Source organism: Chenopodium album, chromosome 3 (assembly GCF_948465745.1).
Source record: "Chenopodium album chromosome 3, dcCheAlbu1.1, whole genome shotgun sequence".
In the NCBI taxonomy this organism is placed as follows: domain Eukaryota; kingdom Viridiplantae; phylum Streptophyta; class Magnoliopsida; order Caryophyllales; family Amaranthaceae; genus Chenopodium; species Chenopodium album.
The window spans coordinates 25,833,280-25,859,770 of record NC_137836.1 but is presented as its reverse complement, the minus strand read 5'-3'; the positions used below and the strand labels follow the sequence as shown (position 1 = coordinate 25,859,770).

General features: G+C 42.0%; 2 protein-coding genes and 1 non-coding gene across 3 annotated transcripts; all 3 read left to right on the top strand.

Moving 5' to 3' along the window:
* Positions 1 to 387, top strand: LOC145624958 (uncharacterized). The gene has a single exon (XM_081678045.1). It carries the CDS (start codon positions 1 to 3, stop codon positions 385 to 387), a length of 387 nt encoding a protein of 128 aa, XP_081534171.1.
* A 2,768-nt stretch (positions 388 to 3,155) lies between these two features.
* Positions 3,156 to 3,871, top strand: LOC145624957 (uncharacterized). The gene is made up of 2 exons (XM_081678044.1): positions 3,156 to 3,628; positions 3,766 to 3,871. Exons 1-2 carry the CDS (start codon positions 3,156 to 3,158, stop codon positions 3,869 to 3,871), a joined length of 579 nt encoding a protein of 192 aa, XP_081534170.1.
* Positions 3,872 to 24,117: 20,246 nt separating this feature from the next.
* On the top strand, positions 24,118 to 24,223 carry LOC145625798 (small nucleolar RNA R71). Its single transcript, XR_014110700.1, has one exon. It is a non-coding gene; the product is annotated as a small nucleolar RNA R71 (small nucleolar RNA).
* The last annotated feature ends 2,268 nt before the right edge of the window (positions 24,224 to 26,491 follow it).

The window sequence follows — 26,491 nt, the reverse complement described above, 5'->3', positions numbered from 1 at the left end:
ATGAGAATTGCAAACTGGGAGGTGGATAGAATACTGATAGATGGAGGCAACTCAGCCAACATCATATACATCAGTGCGTTTAATAAGCTGAAGTTGGATAGGAAAGACCTGAAGAGAGAAAACTATGAGGTCTCTGGGTTTAATGGCTCGGGGATTACCCTAGAAGGCATAATCGAACTCTCATTCCGGGTAGGAGAGAGGTCAAGAAGGCGTGATTGCCGAGCAGAATTTCTCGTGATAAACTCCCCTTCACCCTACAATGTAATCATGGGAAGACCGCTCATCCACAAGATAGGTGGGGTGGTATCTACTTACCACCTGGCCATGGCTTACACAACTAATGAGGGTCGGTCAGCAAAGCTCAGGCGAACCCAGGAGACAGCCTAACAATGTTACATAACTGCCTTAAAGCAGCCTGCCAAAATAGACATCAGTTCGGTTCCGAGAGAAGGCTCCCTGAGCAACGTGAGAGGAAGTCGAGGAAAAGGAAGCGTGAAGAGTATCACAAGGAAAAAGATAAACAGAAGTTGGCAATGGAAAACTTCGAGCCTACAAAAGAAGAAATGGCCAGACCACTTCCCAGCGGGGAGCATTTCACAGTCAAGCTCACAGAAGGTAATCCCTCGAGGACGGTGAAAATTGGGAAAGACATTGATCCAAGAGTAGGGGTGCACCTCATAGAGCTGCTGAGAAAGAATAAAGAAATTTTTGCATTTTCCGCAGATGAGATGCCCAGAATTGACCCAACAGTCATGGTGCATACGCTGAATGTGAAGGAGGATATTAAATTAGGCCAGTCAGGCAGAAAACGCGAAGCTTCTCCACGGAAAAAACCAGGCAATCCAGGAAGAGGTGGAAAAACTCTTGGAAGTAGGATTTATTGAACCCTGTGACTATCCAGAATGGATAGCCGACGTGGTCATGGTGAAGAAGGCAAATGGCCAATGGAGAATGTGTGTTGATTACACGGATCTTAATAAGGCCTGCCCGAAGGACTGTTACCCACTGCCACGGATAGATCAACTGGTAGACTCAACCAGCTGGCACGCCCTGCTAAGCTTCATGGACGCCTTCTAAGGGTACCATCTAATCAGCCTGCACGAGCTAGACAGGCATAAAACTGCATTCATTACCCAAGGGGGAGTGTATAATTACATAGCTATGCCCCTCATGCTGAAGAACGCTGAACCAACTTTTCAGTTGGCAATGGATAGAGTGTTCCTTCACCAGAAGGGAAGAAATGTAGAAGTATACGTTGACGATTCAATTTTTAAGAGCGTCACACAGGCTGGACATATCATGGATCTAGAGGAAACATTTGCCACCCTGAATAAGTATAAAATCAGGCTCAACCCGAAGAAATGTGTGTTTGGAGTGTGCTCGGGAAAGTTCTTGGGTTTTCTGATCAGCGATAGAGGAATAGATGCCAACCCAGAAAAGGTCGAAGCAGTCCTCAGTCTGCCCGAGCCTAAGAGCATCAAAGATATCATGCGGTTGACAAGTAGAATGGCCGCACTGACCAGATTCATCAGCAAGTCAGCAGACAAAGCCTTGCCCTTCTATCAGCTATTGAAAGGAAACAGAGAATTCAAGTGGGGGACTAAGGAGAAAGAAGCCTTTGAGGGTATTAAGGAGCATCTGACTAAACTCCCAACAATGACCAGCCCGGAGCTGAGGGAAAAACTGCAGTTGTACATCTCAGCGTCAATACAGACAATCGCAGCCGTTCTGCTGGTATATTTCTTGAGCCATGTGCTGATCGAGGCAGAGCAAAGATACCCCCTAATAGAGAAGCTAGCCTACGCAGTGGTCACAACAGCAAGAAAGCTAAAACCATATTTTGACGCGCATATAATAGAGGTCCTCACAAACCACCCGCTGGAGAAAGCATTACAAAAGATGGATGCATTGGGTAGACTCTTAAAGTGGGCAATCGAGCTTTCTGAGTGAGAATTCGAGGTCAAGCCTACAGCAGCCAGCAAGGCACAAGCTTTAGCAGACATCATAGTGGAAGCCTCCTATAAGGAGAAAGAGGATGACATTGGGGTCTGGAAGGTGGAAGTGGATGGATCCTCAGCCCAAACGGGGAGTGGGGCAGGAGTCATACTGACGTCTCTAGAAGGAAACGTATTTGAGTATGCCATCAAGTTCAATTTCAAAGCGTCTAATAATGAAGCAGAGTACGAGGCGACGCTGGTAGGCCTGCGTTTGAGCCTCGCAGCCGAAGCCCGCAAAGTACACCTGCAGCCTGATTTTCAGCTCGTTGCCAGCCAACTGCAGGGGGCATATGAGATAAGGGAAGCCACTTTGATGAAATATGTAACCAAAGTGAAAGAACTGGCAGCCCAGCTAGTCCATTTTGCAGATAGACTTGGTCCCCAGATCAGGAAACTCTTGGGATGACACCTTATCTAAGTTAGCCAGCTCCACCTTACAAAGCTTCACAAGATTAGTGATGGTCGAAGTGTTAGAGGAAAGCAGCATCGCTGAAAAGGAGCAGGTAAACTGCGTTGGGAGTCAGAGAGCCTGGTTCTCAGACATCTTGGCATACAAACTTCATGGCTCACTGCTCGATGAGGAAGTACAGGCTAAAAAGGTGAAGAAAGACGCAAATTGGTATGTAGTGATGAATGGAGAGCTCAACAAGAAAGGCTTCTCAAAGCCACTATTGAGGTGTATTTAAGAATGGGAGTAGGAGGGCATTATGGAAGAAGCCCACTCCGGAATATGTACCAACCATATCGGCGGGAAAGCATTGGGAGTAGAGGTCCTTAGAAGAGGGGCATATTGGCCAACTCTCACACAAGACGCACTAGCATGTTAAAAAATGAGACAAGTGTCAAAAATATTCACCAGTCATAAACCAGCCAGCAAACGATCTGACTCCAATCCTCAGCCTGATCCCATTCGCTCAGTGGGGAATGGACATATTGGGACCTTTCACCACTGGGTCAGCGGGCAGGAAGTATCTCATTATGGCAATAGATTACTTTACAAAGTGGATAGAAGCTGAGCCCACCAAGAACATAAAGGCAACCCAGATCTGAACATTTATATGGAAGAGCATCATCACTAGATTCGGGGTGCCACAGTGCATAGTCTTTGATCATGGGTGCCAATTTGACTGTGATACCATAAAGGACTACCTAGGAGATATGGGCACCAAGTATGCAAGTGCCTTAATCTGCCACCCGCAGAGAAATGGCCAAGCAGAAGCAGCAAACAAGCTGATCCTGACAGCCCTACAGAAGAAGCTGGAGGAGTACAAGGGTCTGTGGGGAGACTTTGTCCCAGAGGTCTTGTGGGGAAATAGGACCACTGAGAAGGAGTCAACCGGTAAAAGCCCTTTCACCCTGGCCTACGGGGTTGATGCAGTTGTCCCTGTGGAAGTGCAAATCCCCAGCCTGAGGGTACAGCAATATGAGCAGCAAGGAAATGAAAAGCGCATGTTGGAAGAGCTAGACTTCCCGCTAGAAGTAAGGCTAAAAGCAGCCCTTAAGTTGGAAGCCCAAAAGAGCAGGATCTCAGAAGCTTTCAACAAAAGGGTCAAGCACAGGGAGCTCCTGCCAGGAGACTTAGTCCTCAGGAGGACAGCAGCAGATGGAAGAGGAAATCAGCATGGAAAGCTGTCAGCAAACTAGGAAGGCCCTTTCATCATCCACGAGCAGGTTGGACCTGGCGCGTTCCTCCTTGCAGATCAAGAAGGTCAGGTCTTAAGAAACAGTTTCAATGCTGATGTGTTAAAGAAATTTTTTGTTTAAATAGCCTGAAACATAGCCGTTTCAAGTTGATAAACCTTTATTCAGTCCATGTTATGTTAACTAAGGCATTTGAGCCATTTTTATTCAATGAAATACAAGCCTCTGCGTGAGGAGTATATTGCATAAATTTGTTTAATATAGTATGCCCAAGCATCATATACTAACATGTAGAAATCAAACAAGAATAATAATAAAGTGTTAGAGGCAAGAAGCACTCTAGCACAAAATGACAAAGTGAAAGCATCCCTCCTTCAAACCTCACTTCACCTGCAAAAAGCAAAATAGGGCACCACCTCGGGGACGTTTGAGGGGGAGCCTGACACGTTCAGCTTGAGCAGGGGAGAAGAGAGGAAAAGAAGAAGATGAGCTACATGGGCAACACTAAGGTTCTCTTAGACCCATTCAGCCCATTTCTTCGAGGGGCAGAGGAAAGGAGAAGATGATCAAGCAATAAGCCTTTACAAAAAGAAGTAAGAAGGCAGTAAACAAGCTGAATGACATAAATAAGTCGCAGCATAAACAAGCTGAATGACATAAATAAGTCGCAGCATAAACAAGCTGAACGACATAAATAAGTCGCAACATAGATAAGCTGAACGACACAAATAAGTCACAACAAAGCAAGCTGATGACACAGACGAAATAAGCAAAAAGCTGATCGACACAAATAAGTCTCAGCAAGGATAAGTCAAATAACGCTCAATCAAATATGTCAACCAGCACGCAGACGAAGCCTTTGGTCAAATCCAAGCGAAGTACACAACGCGCAAACACTTGAAGCAGATAAAGCAGGAAGGACAAAATGTAACAAAGTCCCCGCTGAAGCAGAGCAGAGCGCAAAAGAAATAGAAAAGTGCTAGGCAGCTAAATTAAAAAGACAGGAAGGCGCAACCTACGAGTCCCCGCCAAACGTAATAAAGAGCAAGCATGCAAACAATGAAGTAAATAGCAAGAAAAGCAACAAGAGGAGATCATAAGGAACATACATTATAAGGCTGAACCCCTTCCCACCAAGGCATAGTAAACATTCACCAGGTCAGTCACAAAACAAATAAAGCTGAGCCCTCATCCACTAGGACAAGGAAACACTTAGCGGGTAAAGTTAGAAGATCAGAAATTCAAGTTAAGCTGGACAGACCCAGCAACGAAAGAAAAAGTATTCTGAAAATACACAGAGAAACATAATCTTTGGAAGCTATACACCCCAAAGATAGTAACAAAAACTACCTAGTTACAACAGATCTGGGTGAGGGAAACTCAGAGGATCCACTGGAGTAGGAGGGTGACAACCGCCATAACCTTTATTGATCATCAGTCAGAGACTCCACTCCAATAGCTGCAGCAACGTCAGGGCAGAGAGGCACCTCCAAGTTCAGCACGGCCTGGTTAGGGATCTTGCAGCCAGCAGCGCGAGGGTGATCAGCGGGAAAATCGAACAAACCAGCCTCACCTGCAGCTACAACCTTAGCCCAGAAGGCATTAAAGCGAGCCTGCTGCTCTTCACCCTCACCATACAAGCTGCTAACGCATCGAGCCGCAGCTTCCCATCCTCCATCATGGAGATCAGCTAGGATCTTAGCAAAAATAGGAGAGAGAGCAAAAGACTTGAGAGCCTTTCTCCTAGCAGCCTCCAGCGCAACAGCATGCGCAGCCTGTAAATCTTCCACCTCCGCCTATAACGTCTTCACCCTGGCCTGAGAAGTCCCCAACTGCTCCTCGCAGTCCTTCAGCTTGGTCTGAGTGAGCTGAAATTCTCCCAATTGGAGTTGCAGGGCATCCGCCTTCTCCCTCAGCGGAGTCACCTCATTTGCTATAGCATCCCTCGCAGCTTGAACCTGCAAATCATGGCAAGCAGTTGCTGCTGGAAGGCTGACTGAGCTGCGCGTAGAATCCGCAGGGAGACGAACCCCCTGAGTCAGACGGTATCCTAGAGTACCACCCTTATGAGGTTTGTCTACAAAAAAAGACTCATCAGCCCTCACATTCATCAAAGGCCGAAAGGGAGCGTTCTCAGTTCCAGAAGGACAGAGTATTGGGCGAAGATGAATGTCAATAGGGACCTTAGCAAACTCAATGGCCCCGGTAGGGCGAAAAGTCCCTCTAGTAGAGGGTGAGGATGCAGAAAGAGGATTCTCAAAGGCATCACCAAAGAACTGATGAACGCAACGGTTAAGCTCACTGGAGTTCTTAGTGTCTCCCCCACCAACAGTTCCCTCCTAGAAGTCCAGTGTTGGCACACGTGGAAGCAAGAGGGTCTAGGCCACGAAAAGTGCGAGCCTTTTTCGCCTCTGGATCATCCCTAGTAGGGGCAAAAGACATAGGATCGTCCTGTAGGTCAATAACTGGACGATCTTGCTGGAGAGAGCCCGCAGCTCGGGAGAGCCAACCCTAGGTAGCGCTTCGGAGCCGACCCCTCAGCCCGTAGGGACGCGGCGAAATCCTTGGAAGCTCCATGACAGATTCATCAGGGAGCTTAAAATCAGTAGCTGCAACAAAAGGAAGTGCAGTGCCCTTCGCAGCAGCAGTATCATCAGTAGAAGAAGGAAAGAGCAAAACATCCTCAGGAGAGGAAACGAGTTTTTCACCTGCAGTAGTGGTCTCAATCCCCTCAGAGGGAAATTGGAGAACACTGTCAGCAAAATCATCGGCACTAGCCTTTGGTTCTTCTGAAGCTTGTTCACGTTGCCTTTTCGCAGCAGTAGTCTGAGGTGCCACCCGGCCGGAAGCCGCGACAGACTTCTTCTCATGGGAAGCCGTAGGCGCCACTAACGCCTCATAATCTGAAGCCACCTTTCGAGGAGCAGGGCGAGTATAACGCCTACTCCCAACAGTAGAAGACGAAGGCTCAGGCTCAGCACGTCTAGACCCAGCACGCTCGCCAGTAGCCACGGTGCCAACAACAGCCCGCAGCTCAGCAAGAGCTAAACGCACCTCGCCCTTCAGGGAACCCGCAAACACTTTTTGCGTATCAAAGAGCTGAGGAGGGTTCTCAGGAGTGGCAGTCAAAGGGTCCTTCCTATTATCGGCCAGCCCGAGCATGCGTTTGTCCAACTTGTCATAGCCTAAAAACAAAAAATGACAAAAAGTCAAATAAGGCAGGGAGGCAAGAGCAAAAAAAAAAAAAAAAAGAAGAAAAGACAGAAAACAAAAAAAAAAAAAAAAAAAAAAAGGCAGAAGGCAAAAAGAGCTTACCAGGCTCATGTGTACGGCACAAACGCATGGCAGAAAGCTGCTAATTCCCACGATGTAAATAGAGTTGGGCAGCCAGACCTTGGGAAACTTGGAGTCACCTGTCCCCGCTCCCTGTAGATCCTCAAAAGCTTCTGTCTCACGAGCAGGTTCAGAGGGAGAAACTGTGACCCCAGCCATGTTGGTGCGAATCACTCTAAAGTTGCGCGGAGCAGCAAAATTGGAAGGCACCCTCACCCAGAAGAACTTGCCAGTCTAGTCCCTGAAACGCCCAAGTTTTGGGTAGGACAAGACTCTACTCTCTTTGGGAGCGACATAGTATCACCCTGACTCAATCCCAGAGGCTGATCTTTTCAGGCTCATGAGAGACTTGAACAAATGCAAGGACTTAGGGTACCTTCGAAACCTCAAAAACCACAGTAGACAAATCAGGGTATGAAGGGAGGCAGGGTGCACCAGAGATATTTAGATGTTAAAAGCACGTAGCAGCTTCTCTAAGGTAAAGTCCAAGGGGAACCTCAAGCCCAAGTCTAGTTTTGAGGCAAACACAGCAATATGACCTGCAGGAGGGGCTGATAACTTCGCACCATTAGCAGGCAGAACCATCTCGTAGCCCTCCCCAAAACCGTAAAACTTCTGCCCAACAGCAGCCAGGCCCAGTCTCTCAGCGTCCTTACGCCAACTGGAATCTAGCACACAGTTCTTAGGCCCATAACACTTGTCATCAAGGAAGAATTCAGTCTTGCCCTCCTCTACGGGCTCAACAACATAAGTGGGCTGACAGTCGAAGTATGAGCGGTCACCAGGAGACTCAGCCATTCTACTTGATTGAACTGCTGGGGAAGGAGAAGGTGATGGAGTCCTAGTATTCCCACCGCGCACTACATAATGATCAAACCGACGCATGTCAACCATGTCATCAAGCCAAGCAAAACTGTTTAAAGGTTGAACATGGGGAATAGGGCTAACAAGAGACACATCAGGGGGATTGGCCTTAAAAGCATCAGCCAACATTTTATGGCGCATTGCGCGCAACCTCAAGCGAGTAAGATGGGATAAGGGAATCCCATCCAGCGTAAGCACTCGCTCACAGTAAGGATCAAAGAAATCAGGACGGGGTCTACGCTGGAAAGAGCGAAATGCACTACCCTCTGCGGGACGACTACTGCCTAACCCAGACGCAGCAGCAGGAGTCGCAGTAGTACCCATCCCGCTCGCAGCGGGGGGAAGGTCAGGAGGCATAACAATTTGTAACGGAGTAGGAGAAATAGAAGAAGAGTGTGCAGAACGCTCACCTGAAAAAGAAGATCGGGAAGAGGAGGAATCCGATCCTGTGGCCGTTTGAGGCTCACTCATATTCTGACTATCAGAGGCGTCAGACATTATGAAATCTACAAAGGAATACAGGCCCGCAAAGGAAGGAAAAAGCAATTGGGCACGAGAAAATCAAAGAATCAGTTTAGAAACAATGAAGGAATAAGTAGAAAAAAGCCAAGAATGCAAATACAACAACAAAAGAGAAGAAATGGGAATAGCGACAATTGGGAAGAATCAAAAGGCACAATCTTGCGAAGAAAAAGTAAAAAGAAGCAAAATTGGGAAAATACAAACAACAAAAGGTACAAAGTAAGTACCTTTAAGGAAAAAAGTTGCAGAAGCAACAGAGTACAACAACAATGGCGGAGATAAAAGCCCAAGCAAAACAAAAGTCCGAATCTGCAATTAAGAAGAATAAAGAAGGAAAAAGTTAACAAAAGAGCAAGAATTAAAGGAGAAAAAGCAAGTAAAGCGAAAGTCAGGACAAAAATAAAGACGAAGAAGCAAGAACTTACCACAATAATGGAGGATCAGAGACGCTTGACAGAGGAAGAGAAAAGAGCGAAAATTTCAAAATGCCAAAGTAACAAAGAGGGAAGATGAAAAAATTGGAGGCGTAAAAGAAATAAGTGAAAGAGGGGGACAATGAAATTAATATGGAGTAAATGGGCAGTTAGACACAAGGCAAAGCCAAACCGCCATGTCACTTCAGTAAAATCAAACTGACAGCTCGGATTACCAACACGTGTCCCACTCATGCAAATGCGATTCCCGCCTAAAAAAAATAAAAAACAAATAAAAAAAATTGATCGAAAATCCTCTCTTCAAGCTAGTCATTTCTCAGACTTCATCGGGAGTGATCGAAAATCCTCTCTACATGCTCGTCATTTCTCAGACTTCAGCGGGAGTGATCGAAAATCCTCTCTACAAGCTCGTCATTTCTCAGACTTCAGCGGGAGTGATCAAAAATCCTCTCTGCAAGCTCGTCATTTCTCAGACTTCAGCGGGAGTGATCGAAATTCCTCTCTGCGAGCTCGTCACTTCTTAAGTCTGGAACCAATGTCACCATACAAGCAATAGGGCAACGGACTCAGCAATAGCAATGCCTAACCTCCCAAGTCTCCAAGGCGCCTCAACACCTTAGAGACTTGAGGGGCTAGGAGTGTGCAGGTTATTTCAGTCAGACGACCCGTTGAGTCAAGGACAATAAGGCTACACGCCCATAACAACTGGCATGAAAGAACCTCACGCCATCTCTTGAGGGGCTAGTTGTAGGGGATAGCTCCTGCTGAGCTATCTTCCAGCTGGGCTCACTTGAGAAGATCGTTCTTACAGGCAAAGAGTCGGCATGAGTGACCTCATATAACCTCTTGAGGGGCTAGTTATACAGGATAGCTCCCGCTGAACTATCGCCCAGCCCCCAGAGTGCACACTCACCGCCGAATAAGCAACTAAAGGAGGGCTCATCAGCCCGGCAGAGTCAGCCCGCAGGGCTGACCAGGCTAAACTCTCCACGAAGGAGATAGTACGCCTATAAATAGAGGGTAAAGTGCAACGGAAAAGAGGGGAGACAAAAACGTTATTACACTCTCTACATCTTTCTAAGTACACTTTCACTCTCTAAACACTCTCTAACTGAAGCTTCGGAAGGGGGATCCTCGAACCACCCCCGAGGGCAGTTTATGCGTGCGGCCTTGTGTAGGTGGTTGACAGGAGCCAGCTAACCCAGCAGAACCCTTGGATCCACACTAAGAAAATTATTATTATTATTATTATTATTATTATTATTATTATTATTATTATTATTATTATTATTATTATTATTATTATTATCATTATTATTATTATTATTATTATTATTATTATTATTATTATTATTATTATTATTACTATTACTGCTACTACTAACACTACTACTATTACTATTATTACTACTGCTACTACTATTACTACTATTACTATTATTACTAACTACTATTATTACCAGTCAAAGTCGGTATTCTAGTCCTCGTGTTTACAGGTTGAAAAGTATTTGATTAGGATTATTGGTTTGTTGTAGAAGGAATTTGGTGTTCGTAAGTAGGAGTTCCGTACTTGTGTGCAAAGATCAAGGTACGTACACGTGGCTAGATCTTTTATAATAGTGACTTTTATATGCAACGTGATTTACATGTTAAGTCATTTTGAGCCATGTTTAAATGTTAAATGATTTCGAACGATGTATAAATGATTGTGAAATATATTTCAGTGAAACATGTTTTAATTGTTCGATCTCAAATTTTTAAATATTTTAAATGGTTGATTATGAACTTGTACTGATATTCAAGATGTTTAAAAAGGAAGTTTTACTGTTTAAATTCTCTTGAGTACGAGATATTTGAAAGTTTATTATTAGTTATTCCTTGGATCTTTGGATTTTTTTAAACTTTCACTACGTGGAGTAAGTTGATGACTATGGACATTGTATGACCTAGTCTTTTCCCTTGATAGAACTATGTAAAGGAATTACTATCTTGGGGGGTGTGCACACTTAGATGGGAAATGATTTATGAAAATATGATTGATCTATCCTATTCAGAATTACCTTTGGAAATTTGGTTATTTCGGAATTTGGTTCTTTTGACAAGTTTTAATACATGAATTCCTATTCATGAATGGTTTGGAAAAATTATTATTTATTAAAGTCAAATTTCTTCAAAATCATCTTTAATTAATTTAATTGATTATACATGTCTAGCATTTGTATGGACTTAGTATTTTGGCTAATACGTATATGTTTTGTTTTGGCTTTTCCCTTCTTATAATTAATGATGTGTAGATAGGTGATGATGACCAGACAACGTGAATTATATGCGGAACTAGAAACGACGGGTGGTGATCACCTAGTTTAATTTAGTCAACATAGTATCAGTGTTTTAGTTGCTGCAAAGGTGTTTCAAAATTATTACTACTATTATTAATAAAGATAAGTACTATTTTCTGCTGCAAAACAAGGTTAAGCCTTACGTAATAACGTGGCGATAATACTCCCAATTTACTCCCTAAAGTTGGATTATTATTGTTAATATTAGAGAGTAATTTGGGACTGTTACAAAGTGGTATCATTTTTCGGGTCATCAAAAGATAAAAATGGGAATATAAAATTGATGGGTAGACCTAAGAAGAGCATATAGGATAGATTTTAGCATTGTTTTTCTCAAGTACATATTAAGTATATATTTAAGTAAAAACTAATTTCTATTTTAATATGAAGAAAGAGTAATAGTGGGGATTATTGGATTGGCAATGAGCTCTGGCTAAGCAGGACTTGGGCTATGAAAAACGTCAACCCTAACCTCTCCTTCATGAGATCTTATTGGTCCAACTAATCCACATTATGAATGATGTATTCAACTTATAACTATATATAATATTTTTGAAATTAAAGAGTTTGAAACGTATTCAAAAGTGATTTCAAAACTTTATGTGAATTATGTGCATATGGACTAAAAAATTGTCCAAACTACATTTTTAGAGTATAAGGTTTGAATTAAATTTCGAATTGCATTAAGAATGATAGTCTTTTGGGAATTTTATATTCCAAGGTATATCAAACTTTTCATGAATTATTCGATAATTATTCATTAAGTGGAAGAACTAGAAGGTGAATTCCACTCTTATGTGATAAATTATATTGTGAAGTGTTTGTTGATTTATATGATATAATTGTATGAAAATTATAATAAAATCCTGTGACAATTTATCTTAAGATGTTATCTATATTTGCTTTTAAAATGGCAATTTAGACTTATTAGTTAATTTGTGAAACGTTTAGTACTCAAGATATTTTGTGAACAATAGACTTATCACCTCTCTGAATCTTTATGGGATGGATGATTGATTTGTTGTTTAAGTTAAGTAAATTCATGTGCTTAATTACCATATTATTCAGGAACATGTCTCTAAGGCAACGAATTGATAAAGGAGTAGTTGCAAAGTCAGCTCTATATTAGCGCCAGGCGCCAGGCGCTAGGGAGTAGAGTTATCACCTCTGTGAATCTTAATGCTAGTGCCAGGCGCTAATCAATTTTTTTATGCGTTTTCTAAATTCAGATAAAATTTAGGCGTACAGAAGGACAAAATAGTATTTTCCTCAAAAACACTCTTTTGTTCTGATTAAAACTCTAAAAAGTCAACAAAAGTCAATTTATCAATGCTAATTGAATTAGGAATGAAAAGAAACTTCTAGAAGAATCTAGAAGACTAAAACCATTCCTAATTGCATTAGGAATGATAAATCCATATTAGGCCCTCCTCTAGATCATTGGGCCGCATATAAGGCTCAAACCGAGCCTAGTTCGGTAATTTGGCCATAACTTCCTCAATATTCATCGGAATTGGGCTTATAATATATCGTTGGAATGCTCTTTTCAAGTCCCATCCAAATACACCATTATTGGACCCTTGAAATGAACCAAACAAACTGGAGTGGCTGTTTTCTTAAAATAGGTTTTCAAAAACAAAGAGAAAAGAAATGAAATTAAAACTATTCGCAACACTAGACTTTCCACACTTTCATTTCATTCGATTATGATTCGACGTGAAAGGTACTCATCACCGGGTTTGGATTTGGGGAGACACAAATGGGTGTCTACGGAAGCCCACAGTTTGACTAAGTTTGGAGAAACGCAAGTTTTGAAAACAAAAGTCAAAGTATCGATAGGGACGAAGAATGATTCAGAACGGTCTTGCGATCCCAAATAATTCTTGTAACACCGATACCTGAAAACTAGAGTTAGTTAAACAGATAAAAGAGTTAAGAAACACATATCTTGCACCGTCGAGCACACGTCTCTGAAAGTAAGCGTTTTACTGCCGCATCGCTGTATTTCTGTATTTTTTACGACCTCCTACAAGCTAGAGAATGCCGCCTGAAGACTGCTACGCTTGTAACTGCCTCCAATTCCGCTATGATAGACTTCTGCAAGCTAGAGAACCCCATTGAAGATTGCTTCGCTTGAAACCACCTTCTAACACTTTGTGACCATCTTGCGAAAGCCAAGGAACACGATCGAAGACAACTTCGCTTGAAATCACCTCCAGTTGTGTGTGACAACTCTCCGCAAGCTTGGGAACGCTGCCGAAGATACCCTCTCTTGATGCTATCCTCATTTGTTGCGATAATTTTCCAAGAAAAATTATCGAAGACCTACGCTTGTCGATCTTGAAAATCTCGCTTGAACTTTACTTCCGCTATGCCTGTATGTGCCGCTTCTGCTTTTGAACCTGTATGTCGGTGCCTTTTGCTGAATGAACCAGCATGTTGGTACCTTTTGCTTAATTATGAACCATTATGAACCATTATGTCGGTGCTTTGCTATATGAACCATTATGTTGGTGCTTTGCTATATGAACCATTATGTCGGTGCTTTGCGATGATCCAATGCTTAGGCGCTTTAAGCTAAGTGAGACGATATTTCATCAGGTCGATCACTTAATTGTAATCCAGCTGATTACTAAAATTATGTCAAATTGCTTAGAGGGGCTAACTGGCGTACCAAGGAACCCATAATATATTGCAAGAGGTCGGAACAACTGCACTGAGTGGCTGGACAGTCTGTCGCCGCTAATATAATGCTAGCGCTGCATATTTGGCTTTCGCGCCAGACGCTGGCACTAGCGCCATGCGCTAAGCCTTATCGACTGGCGCCAACGCCTGTCGCTTGGCGCTAGAGTCGGGTTTTCCATAAATACCCTTCTCTTCTTCATTTCCGCTGCTGCTGCTCCTTTTTTTTGCTCGAGAATCACTCAGAACTTCAATTTGCTCGTTCTTGCTCTTCTCAAGTGAATTCGCTCAAATTTGTTGCAAATCAAAGCTTATTCCATCCATTTTCCCGATCTATGTAAGTTTTTTTTCAAACTTACCCCGGTTTTAATGAATTTTGCACATGTTTGATCACGAATTCCTTGAAAATTCAAAACTTAAATTGCTTATTTCTCTTCGTTTGTCAAATTTTATGCCATGAAATTGCTTGATTATGTTTTTATATTTCCTTCGGAGTAATTTGAGACTTGTTTGACTTAATTTGGTGAAGAAACAAACGAATCACCATAGTTTGACCTCTTAAGGTCGGGAAGACAATGTGGCTTGTTCTTGATGTTTTTTCTAGCAATTCTTGTCCAATTTGTCACAATAATTACTATAGTATTGCAAGAAATTGTTTGAATGCTTGAAAAATGCTGTATATTCTCAATTTGAATTTGTGCTCTGTTTTAGTACTACTTACTTCGTTTTTCGCGAACATAGTATCATGCGGCTAGGCGAACCTTAGATACTATACAACCTTAATTTATGATAATTCTGCACAATGTGGCATTGCTAGACAGCGAGGTTCGAGTTCACGACCCCGAGACGTTCGACGGGAGCACGAGCCCGTAGAGGGCGATGCCGACCCATCCACTTCTCTCGGTCGACTCCCTGAGTCGGATGAGAGGACTCTATACTTCTCTCCCGTCCACCACATTTTTGAGAGGGTGCGACAGGGGATCACGGTTGGTAAGACGCACTGCCATGGCTTAGGTTGCGATACTTTAGGCAACCTATATATGATGTACGTCGGCAATGACGGAGAGGCGAGACTTCTCTGGGAGTCTTGCGGACTAGCTGCGCTTTATGAGACTTTAGAGGCTATTATTGCCTCTAGCGGGGGTCACCAGGTGGTTCGTGCTTTGATGGAGTTCTTTTGGGACACCACCAACACTTTCCACTTTCCTTAGGGTGAGATGATGGTCACCCCGACCGACGTCAGTCTCATTACGGGACTGGAGTTTAACTCTCTTGTGCTATCATTTGACAACGAGATCAGCGTCTTTTCTCCCGAGGTCGAGGAGCTTTTGGGTCCGATTGCTGTTCGGGCTCGTGCTGAGGTAGAGTCGACCCAGTTCAGCGCGAAGGGGATTCGCCGTTCGACTCTAGCAGCGGCTTTCGACGATGATGCGACCATCCGAGAGTAGCAGGTGCGCATCTTTGTACTTATCTTGCTGTCAGGGACGTTCTCCCGTGACAAGGGTAGTAGAGTGATGCTTTACTACCTGCCTGCAGTCCGTGATCTACACTTCATCAGGACTTATGATTGGGCCAGCTTGGCCTATGCTGACTTCATCCGAGCGTTACGAGACTCGTGTCGACACCGGTCCTTCACGGGGAACGTCGCTCTATCCGGCTTTTGGAGGGTCGTAGATGTATACTTTATCTCCTATAAAGTTTAGCTCTAAGATTTGATTAGCGCTTGCTAATGATTTTTGCCTTTTTATAGATCTGGTTCTACGAGTACTTTCCCTCGGTTGCGCCGGCGAGATCATTGCCGCGCAGGTTTCCTGTGAGTGCTTCCTAGGGAAGCCGCCGTGTTGGGATGTCCACTTCTTATGTCCGAGATTGGATCATCTCGTTATGTTTCTTTACATATATTTGAGCACTATGCATTACCTTTGATAGATTTTTATCTGATTGGCAATCATTATAAGAGCCTAACGTACTGTACCGGCCGTGGGTCGGCTTGGTTGTCCCTGGGCTAGCCGCGCAGTACACTGCTGAGCGTTGCTATTTCTTGGGGACATATGGAGCGATCGCGTATCTTGGAGAGAGGGTTGCTATTTAGCATTCCTCGGACACCTTTGTCGTTCCAGCTCCTCCACCGCGTCACATGTTCAACGCCGCGAGGTTAATGAGCATGTCAGAGAAAGCTGGTACCCCTTGGCGATCTTATACGATCCCTGGGCAGTGCTATGAGGAGGAGCTACTGCCGTTGTTAGCTCCAGTCCTTGGACTGGCTGAGGAGGTGGCGGTATGATTTTCAGCTTTTACCTTTCGTTAAGTAGCCCCCAAGTAACATTTTACTGACTTTGATTTGCTTTTGTTAGGCTGATCCTAGTGAGTTCGTGCCACCTTGTATGTCCATTCATTATCAGGGAAATAAAGGCCGATTGAGGAGATGATTCCTCCAGCTCCTGAGGGTAAGGTTTCGTGCAGCGGTCGATTCCTCGCCACCAGACTCGGGTAAGCTTATTTGCAACTTTTGTCCACATATGTTATGCATCATTACTGACTTTACTTCCTTGTAAGTTCTCGCGCGAGGTGGTCATGGCGATGACACGGTGCATAGATGCCTTCTAAAGCCAGCTCGTTCGGATGAGGAACGTGGCTACATGTCGTCGCGACGATGCTGTTCAGGAGGTAGTTTCCTTTCTTATTTTTGCATTACTGCTTCTATTTTGCTTGTTTCTGGTTTTGGTTTCTTTTGCAGAGTCAGCCAATTCCTTCTCGTACCTGTACGAGACCTGAGGTGCGGAGAAAGCCGACAAGGTCTAGTTGGAGACGTCGCTGCACTGGTTCTTGCTGTCGGGGTGGTCGTTCTGAGGCTGCCCGTACCGAGGCGTTGGAGGGCTCAAGCTCTTCATCAGAGGGTGCACATGTTGCGCCGGTAGGCCAGAGATAGGCTACCTCGGCTCTTAGAGGTGGTGGGATGTACGAGGTCAACTCGTCATTGCAGCAGCCTCCGTAGCCTCCGCCTCAGGTTGATCTTGGGTGGACAGGTCCTATGCTGAGTTTTCCACCTCCCGAGGAGACTTGAGCTGGAGCTAGTGGAGAGGTTACTCCTCGTACGGTGCAGTTTTAGGAGATGATGGGTGTACGTCCCCCGACGCCGTAGTTTATTCTTGTACTTTTTTATTTATTTTGACTTTGTATAGAACTTTGCCTTTATTTAGACTCATTATTTAGACATGCTTGTATATACATATTACTTACGAGTTTATTTAGTATTTATTTATTATTTATGTGCATGTTTGTGTATGCAAAGAATTGTATAAATTAACGTTGCGCAAAAATTCCGGCATTTTTATTATTGATGGAGGGTACCCGACTTTCTCCCCCAAAAAGAAAAAATGAAAAAATAAGAGTAAAAAAGATTGGATTTATAAAAACTTAAAAGTTTAGTCTAAATAAAATTCGAAAAATAATATAATTAATATAATAGTTATATTAATTAAGAAGAAAAAATCAATATCATTAGAAAAAGGATATAAAAAGAATAAAAGACCGTAAATTCATTGGTCAGACTCGAATTAGGCCAAAAAACGCGGTTTTGGAAAGATCGTATGATAAGACACGCTAGCACCACCTGTCGCCACGCGTTTAGTCTAGCGCCAGGCGCTACGCTTAGCGTTTGGTGCCAGGCTCTGGCGTCAGGCGCCAATGTTTGGCGTCTAGCGCTGATGAGCGCTGACTCCAAATCCTTTCCGAATTAGAACTACGCCGATTTTGTGTATAAATAGCCCCCTGCCCAGCCGATTTTCTTCATAATTTCAGCAGATTAAATATATTCTTAGCTGTTGAAAAAATAATAATCATGTCTCTAGTCTCTAAAAGTTTTACCAACTTCACTCAAGAATTGTGTCGGTCTCTAACTACCAAAGAGAGAAAAGAGTTAGATGTTTTTCATATGGGGGTATTTATGGTGTCAAAGGGGTAGATCTTGATGTAGACTTTATTCATACCGCCCTAGAATATTTGGATGTGGACACACATTGTTTTAGATTAGGGTATGATGAAATTAGCCCTTTGCCGGAAGAATTTGGTGCTATCTTAGGTTTCCCTGCATTAGATCTTGTAGTAATCCCTAAAACAAACAAATATTATTATAATGATTTTGAGCGCTTCTTTAATTTAAAAGAGAAAGATCTAACAAAAATAGTAGATGGTAGCATAGTTAATTTGAAAGAATTTGCTCGCCAGTATTTTGATAGACCTTATTCTGAGTCTTTTGATGTTTATAAAAGAAGGGCTTTTCTTTTTTGCATGCTTAATCAATATCTTCTCACTAGTAATAAAACTAATGAGGGTCAAGAAATCATATCAACTGTTTTGGAGCAGATTGAATCTGGGAGAAATCTAATGCCATTAATAGTTGGAAAGACTATGCTTAGTCTTGACGAATTAAAGAAAAATCCATAGGCGCCTTTTCGGGGCTCTCCAATTTTATTACAGATAGAAAAATAGTATTTTCAATTACAGAAATAAAAAACATATTTTTGTATAGTAATATTAATTTATTTGCATTGAATTTCTTTACAGATGTGGCTAATGGAAAAACTAGAATTAATTAGTCCTCCAGACAATATTGAGAAGTACACTCCAAACTGCTTTGTGAGAAGGAAGAAACGCTTCTCTAAGATGGGGCGCCATGAATGGAAGAAGGTCTTCGGGTCTTGCAATTTTGCCATCAAGTGGGTCATCCCTTGGTGGAAAATAGAAAAGACGGTTGGTGTTAACAAGCAACCTTTCTGCCGTCTTCCAACCTTGTCCCGAATGACTTTTTATTATCCCTGTAGGGTAAAAAGAATGTATTGATTCCCATATGAAGAAGGAAAAGGACCCATGAAATCTATTCCCCAAACGTAAAAAATTTCCAACTCAAGGATAGGTTGTTGGGGCATCTCATTTCTCCTTGAAATGTTCCCGGTCCTTTGGGATCGGTCACAACTTTTGACAAATTCCCAAGTGTTTTTACAGAGGTTTGGCCAACATAATCCGCATTGAAGCACCTTAGAAGCCGTTCTAGAAACACCCATATGTCTACCAATAGGATCCGATCTAGAAGCACATCAGCGCCAGGCACTAATGTCTAGCGTTAGGCGCTAATTAACTTTTTCAGGCATTTTTCTAAATTCAGATAAAATTTAGCTGTACAGAAGGGAAAAATCGTATTTTCCTTAAAAACATTCTTTTATTCTGATTAAAACTCCAAAAAGTCAACAAAAGTCAATTTTATCAATGCTAATTGAATAAGGAATGAAAAGAACCTTCTAGAAGAATCTAGAAGGCTAAAACCAATCCTAATTGCATTAGGAATGATAAATCCATATTACGCCCTTCCCTAGATCATTGGGCCGCATATAAGGCTCAAACCGGGCCCAATTTAGTAATTTGGCCATAACTTCCTCATTATTTATCAGAATTGGGTTTATAATATATCACAGTAACGCTTAAGCCTATGACCGTTGACCTTGAAAGTCCTTGAGAGATCCAAAGGAGAAATTTCAATAGCACCATTCTGGAAGACCTCTTGAACAACAAATGGACGGGTCAAACGGAACATCAACTTTCCGCGAAAAAGTCTCATTCTTGAATTGTAAAGGAGCACCTTATCTCCGGGATTGAACTATTTCTTCTCAATGAGCTTATCATGCACCTCTTTGGCTCTAGCTTTATATAAACTAGCACAATCATAAGCACCCAAACGAAGCTCTTCAAATTCATGGAGATCTAACCAACGTTTCTCACCCGCACTTGCCAAATAAAAATTGATCTTGTTTATAGCCCAATGAGTACGATGCTCAAGCTCAACAGGGAGATGGAAAAATTTACCGTAAACCAAGCGGTAAGGAGTGGTACCAATAGGAGTTTTAAAGATTGTTCTATATGCCCACAAGGCATCATTAAGCTTATCCGATCAATCCTTCCTATTTCTTGCAACGTCTTCACAAGTATCAACTTGATTTGACGATTGAACACCTCAACTTGCCCACTAGTTTGAGGATGGTAAGGGAGTCCAAAACGTTGGTTTACCCCATGTTTCTTCAACATCTTCCGAAAAGCACTATGCACAAAATGAGACACATTGTCACTTATAACCATCTTGGAAATGCCAAACCTTGGGAAGATTATCTTTTTAAACAACTTCATTACCACCTTATGGTCATTTGTTTGAGTAGAAATGGCTTCAACCCATTTTGACACATAATCAACGGTAAAAAAAATGTATTGATTCCCATATGAAGAAGGAAAAGGACCCATGAAATATATTCCCCAAACGTCGAAAATTTCCAACTCAAAGATGGGTTTTTGGGGCATCTCATTTCTCCTTGAAATGTTCCCGGTCTTATGGGATCGGTCACAACTTTCGACAAATTCCCAAGTGTTCTTAAAGAGGTTTAGCCACCATAATCCGCATTGAAGCACCTTAGAAGCCGTTGTAGAAACACCTATATGTCCACCACTAGGATCCGAGTGGCACATCTTCAACACATTTAGTATTTCCTCATTTGGCACACATCGACGTAACAAACCATCAACACCTCTCTTATACAAAATCGGCTCATCCCTAACATAGTGCCTAGCTTCTCTCTTAAGCTTCTTACTACGATTCTTGGAAAAAGAAGGAGGAAACTTCCCACAAGCAAGGTAATTAACCAAATCGGCAAACCATGGGAGTTCATTCACATTTATAGAATACAAGAAGACGTCAAACATTCTATCTTCAATAGGGGACCCATCATCTTGGACTTGAAAATCCTCAAGTCTAGATATATGGTCCTTTACCAGATTTTCCGCTTCTTTCTTGTCTCGAATCTCAAGATCAAAAGATCGGAGTTCAAGAACCCAACGAATTAACCTTTGCTTAGATTCCTTTTTCCCAAAGAGGTATTTCAAAGCCGCATGATCGGTGAACACAATAGTCTTGGACCCCAACAAGTAACAATGAAACTTTTCAAAGGAATGAACAATTGCTAAGAACTCCTTTTCCGTTGTTGTGTAATTCCTTTGAGCACCATTGAGGGTCTTCGACATGTAATAGATGACATGGAGTTTCTTATCAACCCTTTAACCCAACACACCCCCAATAGCCATATCACTAGCATCACACATAAGCTCGAAAGGCAAATCCCACCTAGGGGCTTGGACAATGGGAGTGGAAGTCAATGCTTTCTTCAATTTGTTGAATGCCTCCAAACAATTTTCATCAAATACAAAATCAACATCTTTTTGGAGAAGGTCATTGAGGGGCTTGGCAATGAGTGAGAAATCCTTGATGAATCTGCTATAGAAGACCGCATGCCCCAAAAATGATCTCACTCTCTTTACATTCACCGAGGGTAGAAGCTTCTCAATAACCTCGATCTTGGCCTTATCCACTTTTGTTCCTTTATGAGAGATTTTGTGTCCAAGCACTATTTCTTCCTGAACTGGCATTTTTCCCAATTATACACTAAGTTCACTTTCTCACACCTTGCTAAGCATTTTCCAAGATTCTCAAGGCAATCCTCAAACGAAACCCCTCCTACGGAAAAATCGTCCATAAAAACCTCCATTTCTTCCTCCAACATATCTCCAAAAATGCTCATCATGCATCTTTGGAAAGTTGCGGGAGCATTACAAAGACCAAACGACATTATCCTATAGGTAAAGGTCCCATAAGGGCATGTGAACGTTGTCTTCTCTTGATAGTCGGGGTGAATTGGGATTTGGAAAAATCTCGAGTAACCATCATGGAAGCAATAAAACTTGTGTCTAGTTAGTCTCTTAAGAATTTGATCAATGAATGGAATGTGAAAGTGATCCTTCTTGGTGGATGTTTTTAGACGTATATAGTCTATACACATATGCCAACCAGTGACCGTCCTAGTCGGAATGAGCTCACCTTTCTCATTCTTGACTACGGTCATACCCCCCTTCTTTGGAACGACATGAACGGGAGTGACCCACCTAGAGCTTGAGATGGGGAATATGATTCCCGCATCCAAAAGCTTGGTGATCTCTTTCCTCACTACCTCCCCCATTTTGGGATGTAGCTTACGTTGTCGTTTAATAGAGGGAAGGGTGGCTTCCTCAAACGTTATATGATGCGTACACAGAGCGGGGCTTATACCCTTGAGATCATCAATGGTATAGCCCAAAACACCTTGGTGCTTACTCAAAACATCACATAGCGCTTAAGCTTGGCTCTCACTCAAGGATGCACTAATAATTACGGGATAAGTAGAATTTGAGCCTAAGAATTCATACCTAAGGTGTGATGGTAGAGGTTTGAGCTCTACCATAGGCACACCTTTACCTTCTTTGGTCGAGGCCACTTGCAAAGCATCTTGACTTGAGATCCCCATGCAAATTTGTTCATCACTTCCTTCAATGCTTCTATTAAGAAAATCTTCATACAATTTCACTTCCTTGCTAGGAGAACCTATCTTTTCTTTGTTCAACAAAACACAATCAAGAGGATGATTATATGTGAGCAAGTGCTCATGCATGGATTGCACAATATTATCAATAAGTTCAATTCTCATGCAATTTTTAAAAGAAGAAGAGGGATATTTAATACCTTCATTCAAATCAAACTCAACTACCTCCTCTCCTATCTTAAGAGATATCTTAGCACTCTTGATGTCAATCATAGCCCCCGATGTAGCAAGGAATGGTCAACCTAAGATGGTAGGGATAGTAGCATCTTTATCCATATCCAACACTACATAATCTACAGGAATGACAAATTTCCCGACCCTCAAGGGAACATCTTCTACCTTACTCTTTGAGATCTTGATCGACCTATCGGCTAATTGCAATGTAATCTTGGAAGGTAAAAGTTCCCCTAGCTCTAGTCTTTGATAAACCGAATATGGCATAAGGCTAACACTAGCTCCTCAGTCACATAAGGAATCATCAATTTGAATCTTATTAATAGCAAAAGGGATAGAGAAATTTCCGAGATCCTTCAACTTAGATTGCATCTTATTCATTATAATCGCACTACAATTATCGGTTAGGGTAACCGTTTCCGCCATATCACATGTCCTCTTTCCACTCAAAATTTATTTAAGGAACTTAGCATAGTTTCACATTTGTTCTACCACATCGGTGAAAGGAAGAGTAAGATGAAGCTGCTTAAGCATCTCTATGAATTTCCCAAATTTCTCATCCAATTTGTGCCTGTTATACTTTTTGGGATAAGAGATCTTGGGCTTGTGAAGTTCTTTGTCTTTCTCTATCACTCTTTCTACTTGTTCCTCACCAATTTTCTCAATTAAGGGACTCTTATCTCCCTTAATCTCAATCGGGATCTTGCTAGTACTCGCTCTAGCATCACTCTTCTTAAGTACTCAACTCTCAAGGACCCTATTAGTCCTAGTAAGAATTGCATCCATAGGGTTCTTAGAATCTAAGCTCGATGAAGTCAAAAAATAAGAAGAGTTCTTAAATTCCTTAAAATCACTAGCCAATTGAGAAGATCGGTTTCCTAACTCCTTATTTTGAGTGAACATGTCATTAAACTTCTCATCATTCATGACCATGTAGGATCCTAGCAAATTGTCTTGTTTCTCAAAAACCTCTTCGAAGAAACTCCTAGAAGAAAATGGTTGATCATAGAAATTATCACATGGGACTTGAGTATTTGGAATGGATCCAAGTGGGGTACCTCTTTGAACATTAGGTTGAAAATTTCCCCTACTTTGATTATTCCAATTACCCCTAGCTTGTTTTTTGCCATGATGTTGACTATGGTTACTATAACCTTCGTTATGATCCTCATGCCCTCGGCCATGACTTTGACCATTATAACCATGATTGTTATAGCCATCACGAATCTCTTGGACTCCATGATTTCTACAACCACCACTTTGATAATAATTATCATAGTTCGCTTGGTTGTGATAATTCCTATTTCCAACATTTCTTTGAACCTCAAATCTGGGTTAAAAATTATGATTATCAACGTAATTCACATGCTCATTTTCAATTCCATCACATTCATCACAAGGAACACTGGAGCACATAGAAGCATCATGATCATTCATTCCACTTAAATCACAAGGCCAATATTCTCTAATCATGCAACCCTTGCTAGTTGGCTCTTTCTCCACCACTTGCCAATTCATATAATGTCTTACCATTTCATCTATTGCATCCACCGCTTCATCTATTGCATCCACCACTTCTTCCGTTTTGTTCATTATCGGGCCTCCGGCTCCGGCATCTAAGCTTGCTCTTCCTTGAGAACTCAACCCACCATAAAAGATTTGTATAATTTGGCAGGTAGGAATCCCATGATGTGGACACTCTCGTTGATACTCCTTAAACCTCTCCCATTCTTCATAGAGACTCTCATTAGGCCCTTGGTTGAAACTTTGGATCAAAGCCCTAGATTCCACCATTTTCTTTTGTGGGAAAAAAAGAGATAAGAAAGCCTTGGTAACTTCATCCCATGTCCTTAGAGACCTTGGTTTGACCTCCTTATCTAACCACTCTAAATCTCTTCCAATGAGAGAGAAGGGAAACAACTTGAGCAACTCCGGCTACCACAATTGTATTGCAATACTTCTCAAAATCTTTGAGATGATTGAGAGGATTTTCCCTATTTGCACCACCGAATTGGTTCCTCTCGATCAAGGTAATCATAGCTGCTTTGATTTCAAAATCGTTATCTGGAACCAACAAAGGAACAATCCGACTCTCATACATGTAAGCACCCGGAGTGCCCAACTCCTTCATTGTCACTCTATGAGCTTCTCCCATGTTCACTTGCACACACAATCTCAAACAAAATTATTAGTAACACGTCTACAAATGTAGCCTAAAGAAAAATATTTTTGTTTTTTTGAATAAGATGGAATAAACTCAACAACAATACAAAATCACAACACCACTCCCCGACAACGGCGCCATTTTGACAAGGGGTCAGACTAGGTCGTTGAAACTAACCCTACCCTATGCCAAACAAAATTTGTAATCTCTCAACACACCCTTATACAAGTACAATGGTAAGTCGAGGGTCGAACCACTAAGGAATGGAGGTCAATCTTATATTGTCAACTCAAGTTATTCCGGAAAGGTGAGGTAAGGGTGTGAATGCTAAACAACTAAACAAGCTAGGTTGAGACAAATGTAATAAACACTAGGGCTCAGGATCCACATATACTTGTAACGGATTCCGCTAATTGGGAAAGAGTTGACTAAGTCGAGTGATGCGAGGGAAAACCAATCATGCAACAAAAAGAGCATATCAAGCTATTTTCCTAGAGGTCTAATTAGCGTAAAAAACGATAAACTCTAGCTAGGAACGTCACAAGACACCTCAATCGTTAAATACAAGCCACAAATCAATGGTTCGTATCAATGTGAATCTACAATGAAATCTAGTGTGAATAACTAGGGTGATCAACCCTAAATCAAACACACACATGCACATAATCAATTAACTAATTTAATCACATCATCAACTCCATCAATTTCCCCAAATTAACATCAATCCATTACTCATATATGCTTCACCATTACCCTAGCAATTAAACTACTCGCAATCCATAGAAATCAAGTTCAAAACAAAGCTAAACAACAAATTTATGATGATCAAATTAAACAAACTAAAATCAAATCACAAATCAATCAAACTTCAATCAAAGTTGAACATTTAACAAAACAATTGAAATCAAACTAAAGATCAAACTAAAGATTGAAATAAAGAATAGGAATTCTTACTAACTTGATCAAAAATCAAAGGAATTTAAGAAATCTTCAATCATCAACAATCCACCATGAAATTCTCTCACTAAAATCTTGAGTTTCTCTCTTTAAAAATCTCTCTAATTTGATCTAAAACTAATTCTAATTCTATTATAATCATTCTCCCTCTAAAAATAGAAAAGATAGTTAGATCGCAAAAAAAAACCCCAGAATGTGCGGTCGCAACAACGAAGAGGCGCGGCCGCGAGAAAATGGGTACGGAACATGGGCCCTGGCAGGCGCCCCCGCACTCACATCAGGCGCGCCGGCGCCACCTAGCTGCGCGGCCGCACCACCCTCGTGCGCGCCCGCACATGGCAGCAGGGGACTTCCCTCTTCTTCGTCCTAGCTCATCCTGGTGCGCTCGTCTTGGTGATGATGATGAACACTAAGGTAGGCAGTCTTGAAATGGCTCTTTTGTTGGGTTCATGCCAAAGATGATGCCCCCACCGCATGCATGCACCGATCTCATGAACTTGCTCCTTGCATTTCTTAAATCTTGAGCTCCAAATGACAAGCAAGAGGCATCCAAAATGATGAGAAATATGAGAGGAAGGCTCGAGAATCCTAAGAACACGATCACAACCTTAAGGCTATGTTTGGATAGCAAAAAATGGAAGGAAAGGAAGGGAAGGGAAAAGGAGGGAGAAAAACTTCCTTTTTTGGATAATATGTTGGGGGAGGGAAGGGGAGGGGGAGGGAGGGATCCATTTTCCCTCCTCCTTTAATAAAGATCATCCTTTTAAAATTGGAGAGATTTTGAGGGAAAATGAAGCTCATCATTTCCTCCACTTTCCCTTCCTTCCCCTTCCTCTTATTTTCCTCCCTTCCATTTCCCTTCTAATTTGTTATTCAAACATAGGATAAAATACATGAAAACAAGCAAATAAAAGGGAAAAAGACCAAATAAACA